Source organism: Arachis ipaensis, chromosome B01 (genome assembly GCF_000816755.2).
Source record: "Arachis ipaensis cultivar K30076 chromosome B01, Araip1.1, whole genome shotgun sequence".
In the NCBI taxonomy this organism is placed as follows: Eukaryota; Viridiplantae; Streptophyta; class Magnoliopsida; order Fabales; family Fabaceae; genus Arachis; species Arachis ipaensis.
Window position 1 is genome coordinate 18,251,157 of NC_029785.2, and position 11,738 is coordinate 18,262,894.

General features: G+C 34.1%; 1 protein-coding gene across 1 annotated transcript in view; it reads left to right on the forward strand.

The window, feature by feature from the left end:
• Window positions 1–4,145, forward strand: part of LOC107647637 — an 8,146-nt gene extending 4,001 nt beyond the window's left edge. The window contains exons 2-5 of the mRNA XM_021108320.1: window positions 1,584–2,103; window positions 3,362–3,694; window positions 3,744–3,926; window positions 4,045–4,145. Coding sequence (XP_020963979.1) covers window positions 1,584–2,103; window positions 3,362–3,694; window positions 3,744–3,926; window positions 4,045–4,145 — 1,137 coding nt within the window. The remainder of the gene's footprint in view (window positions 1–1,583; window positions 2,104–3,361; window positions 3,695–3,743; window positions 3,927–4,044) is intronic.

Below are 11,738 nucleotides of genomic sequence, written 5' to 3' on the forward strand. Positions count from 1 at the left end.
TGGTTTTAATTTTACTCCTATTGTTAAATTTTTTATAATAAAAAATTAGTTAAATTTTTTTACTTTGATTTCAATCTTAATTTAATTTCATCCTCCAACTCCAATCTAATCTCCCATCACTATTACTATCACTGTCACTATCATCAACATCATTCATCCATCCACCATTAAAATCTAACCCTAAATGCATTGTTCAAAAGTAAAAAAAAAAAAAATTTATATAAAAACAATTATAAAATTTTGGTTGACTATCCAAAAATATATTTCTAAAGAAAAAGTATAAGCTAATATAATTTTTCAGCGCTTTATTTTTTTGTATATTAAAAAATGTTGGTGTAATACTCAATCATTGAGTTTTATGGTATATTTTAAAATTATGGAAGCATGACAATATGCCCCTTATATTTGACATACAATACAAGGAGGCGTATTGTCAATATAAGAACTAACAAAATTATAGGGACTAACAAAATAATTAAATTTTATTTTTTTTACTTGATTATTTTAACATAAATTTAATACTAATTGGAATTTTTTTATTAATTATTTTTAGAAATTGAGATTTGATTGTTGTTATAATTTTAGTCAAAAACATATATTCCCACTAATTAGGGGTGACAAGTGGGCTGGTCCGTCCCTCCCTAGTCTACTCTACCAAAAGTCCGTCCTTCGGCAAAATAGTTCATCCCGCCCGCTTATTGAGGTGGTCCCAAATTTCTACCCCTTCCTACCTAACGGCGAGTTGGCAGCTTTTTTTTTTTTAATTATTAAACCATTAAATATTAAAAAATATAATTTCATTAACATTTTGATAAATTTATAATTTTCGAAGACATAAAAAAATTATAATTTTTAAAGTCACAAACACTAAAGTCTTTATAATTCTAAATATTTAATAAACATAATTATCAACTAAGCTTTTTGAAACTAAATAATGAAACAATAAACATTGTCCAAAATATATAATTAACCATTGTCCAAGTCTCTAATCAATTAAACATAGTCCAAAATATAACTTAAAATAAACAAACATTTTAAATACATATAAAAGTAACATTCTAAATTTAATTATCATCTTAAAACCAAAAACCCACCAAACAAATTTGTCATGTTCTATAAAATCCGTCAAAATCTGCAAATTAAGTTGTAAGTTAGACAAACTTTTTTATTATAGTAGTATCAAATTCGAGCGAGTTCGACGAATTTTGGCCCGTTTATAATTCCTACTACTAATGAAACAATCCATTCAATCCATACATGGTTCTGAAAATCCGTTTTTAATGTTAATTTAATCCGTTTGCCATCCCTAGTATTTTAATGTTAATTTAATCCGATTCAATCCATACATAGTTTTGAAAATCAGATTGGACAGATCGGTCCAATGGTGAACCGGATCATTCTGCGGTTCGAATCAATGTTTAAACCGGCCGGTTCACTTGAAACGGCGTCATGTTGTTCTTTCCTTGAAGAAAAGAAAGCCTTCTCCTTTCCCCTCGAGCTGCGCAACGCAGGTTCCCCACTTCCCCTTCTCCTCATTCAGAATTTCAGATGCAGCCCCCCACCCCCCAAAACACAAAGCCTAGGTTACTCCTCCACCGCCGCAAGAGTCTTACTCAGCGCCGCCGTCCGTTGCGCTCAGACACCACTGTGTCTCCGTCCGGTCGTCCGCGGCTCCGCGCGTCTTCCTCTATCCCAAAACACAACCTAAGCTTACAGTAATCTCCCCCACCGCCGCAAGGAGTGAGACTCAGCGCTGCCGTCGCATCTGCTCGAAGCCGCCGCCGTCCCCACTGGGCTCGTCTACGCCACTGCTCGAAGGCGTGGTCCCCACTGCAACTCGTTGCGTGGTTCCTCCGTCGCCCAGCCGCTGTTCCGCCGCGCCGGCACTGTTCCACCGCGCTCCACCCCTCCTCTTCTCCGGATCCGCCGCGCTTCACCCTCCTCTTCTCCATTCCGTGCGCTCCACCCTCCGCTGCTCCAAAATCCCTCTCCCTCATATTCTGCCACTTCTCCGCATTGTAAACATAAAACTGCCTCCAGCTTCTGCGCGTCACGTTCTTGCTCCTTCTCCTTCATACTCTGCTCGTTCGAAGACCACCGAAGGTTAGTCAATTTTTCTTGCTTTCTCTTTTTGTTTTTAATCTGTTGTTTATAAAAAGAAAATGTGATTTGGTTAATTTAGTTTTTTAAGTGTTCAGCATGATTTAGTTAACAACAATTAGTTAATTTTGTGTGTGTTTGTGAGCTCTGATCTCTTATGATGCTATGTATGTAATGTAGTTGACTAATTGCTTGGTTCTGAATTTATGATGAGACTTGAATTTGCCATTTTGTTAAACGGGATACTTAAATTTGTTGAATGGGAAGCTTGCTAATTACTAATTTAGTTATGCTGCTGACTGCTGATTTTGGGTGCATTTGCTAATTTTGAATTTGTTAAATGGAAAGCTTGTTAATTTTTGTGTGTTTGCTATTTAGTTCTACTTTATGTAACTTCATATCTTGCAAAATTAATCTTCCAATAGTTCTAGTTCCATGAATGACTGAATAATATCATGAAAATATATCTAACATGATGAGAGAGATTTGAATGATAACTGCAAAATATAATGATGTAATCTGAGTTATAGAACATTCATGTTTAAAGTACCAAAAGTATTGCCACAAAAACTCTCATAGATAATCATATGTAAGTTAACAAGTGACACAGTATGAGATCTGAGGGCTATGAATGTATTTTTCTCTTGTAGAAATGATAATTGGGATGTATGCTTAGTAGGGAGGGGGCACTGGTATCTTAAATCAATGTTTTTTGCTTGATTTAATTGAGTAGGGTCCTGACATTTTGACAGGAGATGGGAATGATGCTGGCTACTATGAATTGTGCATATTGGAAATCTCAGCTTTGTTGGCATTTGGAGCTGCTTTATATTCCTGCATTGCTCTTTGTGGTGCTTGACTAGGCTCTAGTTAGGATATAAATAACCATTTTCTAGTTGTACAGTGGACTAGTATATTATCGGGGCATGTTGATAATGTAGTCTTATTCTAATTAGAGTATCAAGTGTTGAAAAGAAAGAAAGAAAGGAAGTGATCAAACAAGTGACACAGAAAAATGTGGTAATAATATTGTGTATGTTACTTATTAATATATGTTTCGTATTTTCATTTTATATGCATATTTTTATTTTTATTTTATTTATTATTTTATTATAAAATGGTTTTTCCGGTTGAACTGGTTGAAGCAGTAAACCAGTAATTAGAACTGTTCGATGACCGGTCGGTTTTCAGAACCTTGAATTCCATATACTTACATTTTCAATTGATTATTCTACTGATATTTACTTTAATCTTTTGTAAGGGTCGAATTTTATTGGATCCATTCAAGTGTTGCCACAGCACCACTACCGCTGTCACTACCTCTGTTTCTTGCTTAATCTAAATCTTCCCATCTCAAATCTCAAACCTCCAATAATTTCATCAAAGTCTCAATCTTTTCCCTTTTCCACAACAACCCCACTTCTCCATTTCTTCTTTACGAGCTACGATGTCAATGTTTCTGCATCAAAGAAGCTTGCACAATGCCTTTTCGAACCCATTTGCCGCTCCACCACCTTCCTCAGCCAATTCCAAGAGACCCATCTCCATCCTCACCCCAATGACACTCTTGGTCCTCCTTTGCCTCATCATGGTGGTGGGTGTCTTCAGCCCCTGGGTCAATATCCCCCATGGAATCTTCTCAGTTTCCAAGCCTGCTGTTTCAAAGTGGAACTCATACACATTGGACCAAGCTCTCTCCTTTGTGGCAAAAAATGGAACTGTCATAGTTTGCATTGTGAGTCAGCCTTACTTGCCGTTTCTCAACAACTGGTTGATCAGTATCACAAGGCAGAACCGCCAGGATATGGTTCTTGTCATTGCTTATGGTATATTTTTATATTTATAAATTTTGATGTGTATTTTTGTCTACTTTAAAGTCTTTTATGTGTACTTTTATTTATTTATTCAATATTAGTCAATTTTGTTTTAAGATTTATAATTTAGAGTTTGGTTGGAAGCTTGGTTTAAGTGGCATATTATATGCTTCTCAAACAACCACATCCGGTTCAAATTTTACTCGTGGAAAAAAGAACGATATAGTGTAGTGTGTGAGAGTGTTGTCTGGGTGTGTTGTGTTATAAAAAACAAAAAAGAAAAATTAGAGTCTAAAATTAAGGTTTTAGAATTTATGATTTATAGTCTAAAATTAAGATAAATAAAATAATTTTTAAAAAATTGGTTAATATTAGCTAAAAAAAACTTTCCAGTATTATTCCAATAATAAATTTTCAGCTTCGAAAGATACAAAACTAAATTTTTAGTCGATAAAAATGAATAACAGTTTTTAGCCGATAAAAATAAATGGTTTAATTATTCTGTTGGTCTCTATAGTTTCGCAAAATTTTTAATTAAGTCCCTATATTTTTTTTTCCTTTTAATTGAGTCTTTGTACCAATTTTTTTTTAATTAGGTCTCTGCACCAAATTTTTTTGTTAGTTGGATTTCTATAAAATTAATCCAATTACTGCTAACAAGGGCCTAATTGAAAAAAAAATTCGGTGTAGGAACTCAATTAAAAGGAAAAAAGTATAAGAATCTAATTGAAAATTTTGTAAAACTATAGAGACCACAAAGTAATTAAACCAAAATAAATAGCACTGGCTAAATGTTAGCTGAAAAAAAAAATTAGTTTTCAAGTAAGAAATACTCATAGCCAACTTAGAATTTACGAATCCCATCTTATTAGACAATTGATATTTTGTTTTCCTATTCGCTACTAAATTTAATTACATGTATAAAAATGATATCATAAATCTATAATGTCATTGTAACTCAAGTGTAAAGTTCAGTTGCTAAATTCAATTCAATGAACTTTTCAAATCTTTTTTTCTTTTGGTGTATATTTTCAAGCTTTTCTTCTAGCTATTAAATTACCTTCTGTTTAATTTATTATCTATATTGCATTGATAAAAAAGAACAAATAATTTTATTTAGATAATAGTTCCAAAAATGAGTACAACTTTTTATTTTTTTTTTTTCTTTGACAAGAATGAGCACAAGCTTGTTGCAATACGAAAATGGCAAAACAACTAACTCTTAAAGATAATTCAACAACTACTCAGCATCCTATACGCTATGCATAGCATTAAAAATGAAGAAATTGTTTAGACATATCCATAAATTTTCTCTGTTGCTTTAGACAATCATAAACATTTTTATATATATTTGAATTTACTCTTGCGATCTTTCTAGTTTCTTCTCTTCCGTTGTCTCCAAAATTAAAGAATCTGTGAGATGGTATCAAGAAAATGAGCAAAGCAGAGTACTTATATTGTTTAATATCTTACCTAGCCTGCAAACGCATACATAAACATGTATTATTAATGCATTTAATAGCATATACTCTCAACTAACAACAAAGTAATGATCATAGATTCTGGGTTAATTGAGTTTCAACATCATTTCTTGCCTGCAAATGTATAATCAGTGTGAGAGAATGCTCTCAACAAAATATAGAAAAATCAAAAATCACTAAAAATGTTGGGAAACCAAATACAAAAAATGGGTAAAAATGTGATGGCATTCTGATCTCATAATGTATAATAGTTGTGTGCACTTCTATCTGCTTTGTGTAAATTGGTCAAGGTTACATTGAGATAAAAGCATGTCAGCAATGATTAGATAAATTTAAAAGAAAAATCTTTAATTGGGATAATTTGTATCCCATAAAGGATATATAAAGCTCTGTAGATTCTAGTACCATGTTTTCAACTCTTAGAAGGATATCAACTCTCCCAATTGGCACAAATGGAGAATTCTAAAGAAAAAAGTATATCTCATTAGCATAAATCAATAAATCTTGAAGCTCCACATAAACCTGACCATATAAAGTAATTGATTTGAACACAAAAATATAAGTAATGTAATTGAACAAATGAAGCAATTCAAACAATTTGCAAGTTTACTTCACAGTAACGTAGATCAAGAAACCAGTATCTTAAGATAAGTAAGTGGATAAAAAATAAAAAAGACAGATCGCATTTGCAACCCACCTCATTACATGATCCATTATCATTTACATGAGTGCATAAGAATACAACTACTACATGGGCAAATTTTCTTATTGCCAAAATTTCACTTTTCACAAAGTTACCAATAACATTCACGTTGATCATAGCCGAGTGCTATACCCCTTTGACCTTTAATTACCAAAAACAAAATGATGGAATCAACTCTTAGATTTCTCACCTAACATTACCAGCATTCAGGGAGGGGTTAATACCCATTCGAATCAAGTCGTTGTGACGATCACTGGTCATTGTTTGTCCGTAAACTTGACACCCCGGATTTTTCTTCTCAGAAGCATATACACAAACAATTAGAATACATTGATCACAACAAATATAAAAGCTTCGGCTATACCTCTCCAATTTTAAGCTACAAAACGATCTAGAACCCTAGAACCCACTGAGCAAGACATGGGTGATTTTGATCCTAATTAGAGTGTGATTCTTGAGTGGGTCAAACATGTTATATACATAGTTAAATACTATTTTGATCTTGCAGATTATTGGTAAAAATCAAAATCGTCTTAAATGTTTTTTTTTTTAAATTGTCCATATCGTTAAAATTAATTTTAAAATGATCCTTGGGACTAAATTATTCTTGTGACATAAATCTTTTATCTGTTACTCACCGATGCATGAGCATCTTAAGCACTTTTCATTGGGATTTCTTATAGAAAAGTTACGACTTTTGTTTGATATATAATTTTTAAGATTATTCTATTAGTACTTTCATTTTCTTGATTTCATGATTCTTGTAGAAAAATATTAAAAAAGAGAAGCAAAAGAATAAGGAGGAACAAAAAATTAAAAACAATTGTAAAGAGAATTCGTGGATGCTGTCAACCCTGACCTCCTCACACTCCAACAACCATAACTTGAGATATATAGGTCCAAATGATGCGGTTTCAGCGGCATTAGAAAGCCAACTTATAGAGCTTTCCTACGATATATAATAATCCATACATGCTCTCTGGCATCATGGTGCTAAACGCCGCGACATTGGCGTTTAGTGCCAAACCGCCTCCATCATCAATTCTTCTCGGGAGACTTGGCGCTAAACACCACTCTTCCGGCGTTTAGCGCCAGACCTGCAGAAAGGAGCGTTAGAATTGCTACAGAAGTGGCGTTAATGCCAGTAAGGCCTAAAGCTCAAAAATCATGCTGATATAAAATAAAAAAGGGCTCTCTCTCGTGAGACACTCTCCCTCTTCCGTCTTTCATTCGTTAGTTTTAGGTTTTATACATTAGATTATGATTTTAATTTTCTGCACTATGAATAACTAAATCTTTATTGTTAAAGTTAGAAGCTCTATTTACTTTGATGGACTAATAATTATTTGTTCATCTACTTTTGATTAATGCATTAATTTATGTTTAAGAATTAGTTTCGTTCTTCATCCTATGAATTACTATGTATTGGAAAACAACTCTGATCTAAATTGAATTCTTTTGAATCTTGAAAAAGTTATATCATTAGAATTAAAGCTTAAAATCCTTTCTCACAACTCCTTAATTGTCTGGATTTAATATGATACATGACATATAATTGCATCATTTTTAGGTTCTTAGGGTTTGTGTGGCTTATAAATCAGAATTTGAACTTAACCCTATAATACAATTGATTGATCAAGAAATTGACAATTGGTTGGGTTAGAGGTGATTGAATTTCCTAAGAATAGGAATTCAATCACCTAGGGTTTATCATAAACTCAATCTTTGCATGATCAAAGTAGATAGCAATAATTGTTAATCGAAAAATTTAAATATCTTTCACACCTTAATTATAATGTAACACCCTATCACACAGAACTTTATGCTTAAGCTGTAAAATAGAGGTGGTATGGTATTACGGCCTCTAATATAAAATATATACATATAGTAGTAGAAAGAATATAATAACTAGGAGCCTTGAAAAACGGATAATTCGAAATCACAAAATAAAAAGCGCAACGCTCAGGAAACGAGATTACGTACGTGCGAAGAAATCTAAAGATCATAGGTATAGGTAAACAAAAAGTGAGATTAGAGAGTCAAGGATACAAAATATCTAACTCCTAACTCAGCCTGCGAAGTCAAGGCTGGTCGAAGAATATTTACACACATATATACATATCCCAAAATGCCCAAAATACATAGATAAAACCCTAACTCTCCTTAAACCTCTCAGAGGAACAAAATAAACAAGATATTCAGAGAGAAAGTTAAGTACATATATACATAAATTATACAACAAAAGAAACCTAGAAACCACTCCACTTCAGAAGTCCAGACGCCTAGCGAGGTGCCTCTCGACCTGCTTCTGAAAATAATAACACAGTATGGAGTGAGAACCAGAGGTTCTAACCATGGTAAAGATGCCATGCACATAATATACAAGGTCCTGGGAATGCCAGAGGCAATCCTAGAATGCCTATTTTCATATTGAAAAGCTTAAAGTCTTAAACAGAAACCATGAAAAGAGGGTAGGTATCTAGAGAATTCTAAACTCAACTTAAACTTAATCTTAACACTCAACCGGTCCACCTTTCCTACGTTCCTCCATCTCCAGTGAATTAACAAGACAGACAAACAAACAATTGCAAGCATAGGTAGGAGACAAGTAGTGCAAGTAGCAATTATTACAATTAGCATAATATATTCCGTTAGACATTCCCAAATAAAGTCATAGCAAACAAACAAACAAAATGCACATGATGTATGCATGTCCTATGGCTGATGAGGCTCATCTGTCAGTTATCAAGCCAAGCCGACAGTTCCGAAATCCTTGGACTGTCCCCCGTCACACATTCCCATGAGTCTATGCATATATAGCTTTTTTTTCTCATCTCATTCATAAATCATGCATCCATATATAATTTTACTCAATGGGGATAACCATTCCTGGGAATTTATACGTGCCCGATCACCCTTACGACGTAGGGTCAACAGAGTATCAAGTCTCAACCTGGTACACGTGGTGGCAAGCCACGGTATCTACCTAGGGAAACTCGTATCTCAGATAACATTAAATGCATAAGTCACATAAGTATTCATAATCATTCATATTCATTACATAATCGTTCATCATAGCCATGGCATCATATATCCTTCATGCATACACATTCTCCTCATATACTCATCACTTTTAACCTTTACTTCATTCCCAAGTTATCTCTATTACCTAGCTCCAAGTTATTACTAGGCCTATCATCATGTTCTATGACTAAAAAGGATGAAAATAGAGGTTTGGAGGTTCAAAATTGAGTTTTAAAACACAAAATACCTTTGCTGAAAACAGGAGAGTCACGCGTACGCGTGGGCCACGCGTACGCGTGGGTGTGCAAACGGACCATTATGCGTACGCATCCCTATATACGCATACTCATGGGAGTTTCGCGTACGCAAGCACCATTGTCACGCGTTCGCGTGGACATGCATCCTGGCCCATTACGCGTACGCGTATGCTTTTTCGCGTACGCATGGGGAGGAGGCAGTGGCAACAGTCTGTGAATGGGGTGTATGCATGCGCAAAATTTCCATGCCACGCGTACGCGTGTGCATACGTTTCTCCAAAAATTTACATAAGTTCGAAAAAAACTGCAGAATTTCAACTTTTTTATTCCAACTTCCGACGTGCATAACTTTTTGTTTTAAATTATTTTTCTTCCGTTTTTCGAATGGCGTAAACTTCACGGACCCAATTTTCATATAAAATAAATTTGAAACGATTTGGGAGTCCGAAAGTCGAGTTATGCCTCGCCGAAGTTCGACTAAAAACCAATTTTTACAAAACCTCAAAAACCTCCATTTTTATTAAAACTCAACTTACTACCTTTATATCCATCAACACAACACATCTATATCAATACCACAACAATCTCCTCATCCATACCATTCCTCAATTCATCCATATAATGCATCAACATCTCAAATAATAAACAAGGTGAACATATCCCTATTCCTTATATATATACAAACACATATCATTTATCAACTCATCACTAAACTCTTATTCAACCAGCATTAAGCTCACAATATATCAGTTAACACATATCCAACAAGCACCAAAATCATATCACAATTCTTATCAAAGTCACTAAACATTAAATATACTCATACGTTCCAACTTATCCTAGGTCACCTAGCCTAAGTTTTCATAGAACATTATATATTAAATACGCGAAACCTAAACCATACCTTGACTGATTTTCGCGTATTTACCGAGACACCACCAAGGTTTCAAACACAACCCTCAAAGTCCAAAGTCTCCAAAGCAAGGTCTCCCAAACTCCACCAAGATCTTAATGTCCACAATTCAAGCTCCAATTACATATACACAACCTAATTCGTATATATATATATACACACACCCAAATTCAATATCTAGCATACCAAATCAAGAAATTGACTAGGGTTAGTGATCCTTACCGTACTCACGGACAAAACAACCCAAACCCGATAAGCTCCGCAAGCTAAATCAAACCTAGAATACCAAAATCGAGAAAATCTCAACATAGAGGCTCACAATTTTTCGAAAATCAAAGGGAGTAGAGAAATTGAGGTGAGATTGTGGCTTACCTATGAAATTGTTCCAGTAGAATCATAGAGCTCGACGCAGTAGTCATCGTGGCCGCAAACAGTGCAGCGATCAGAGCTCGGATGGAAGAGATATGGTGATTTATATGTGATGTTAGGGTTTGAAAGCTTTCCCCCTTCTCCTCTGGTTATGCAGCGTGAATGAAGAGGAAGAAGGAAGGGGGAGGCTGGGTTCATTAAGGGTATTGGGCTGAGCTGGGGCTTAGGCCCATTTTGGACCCGGTTCAATCGGTTCGGTCCGTTCGGCTCAATCTTAGGACAAATTTTTTGAAATTAGTGTCAAAATTCTTATTTTAATGAGCTCTATCCTAATTTAATATAAAATTCACGTTTTTAATTTTTCTTATTAAAATTTAATTTATTGACTAATTATTTACTAATTTAACGGGATTTACAACGAAAAAATTCTAAATTTTGATTGTTTGAGTAGAATAATTAATTAACTATTATTTACTTAATTTATTAATTTTCGTAAAATTGACACTCTCTCACCTAAATTTATTACACTTGTCATAAGTTGTTGTTAGAAAAATCCGCACCACTCACTCCCCCCCGCACAGTCACATCACATTCTTATATAGATCATCAAGAGGCAAAGAGAAACAAAGATCAACCAAAAATAGGTGATAGTGGTGGTAGGGGTCAGATATGAAGCCTATTGGCGATGAGAGTTGTGGGAGGGAGACAGAAGTGGAAAGGGAATAAATTTGTCCAAAATATAAATTTTTTTAATATTTTAATANNTAAAATTTAAAAAAAATACATATCTTGTTTATAGTGTCATTTACGCTACAAACAAAATACATATATTTATATAGATAGAGAGAATAGCTGGTGAATGATTAGTAGTGCCAATATAGAGCACAGTTTCAAACTAAACCGTATGAAACAGAAGAAACAGAGATGAGTGGTGTAGTGAGAACTGCGAAATTGGAGAGCTTTTTTCTCTTGCTTTTTATTTATTTGACTTTTTTTTTCTCCCTTCTTTTCACTACTAATAATGAATTAATGATACAGTCAAATAAATCGAAAATCAAATATCAAAGTTACCAATTA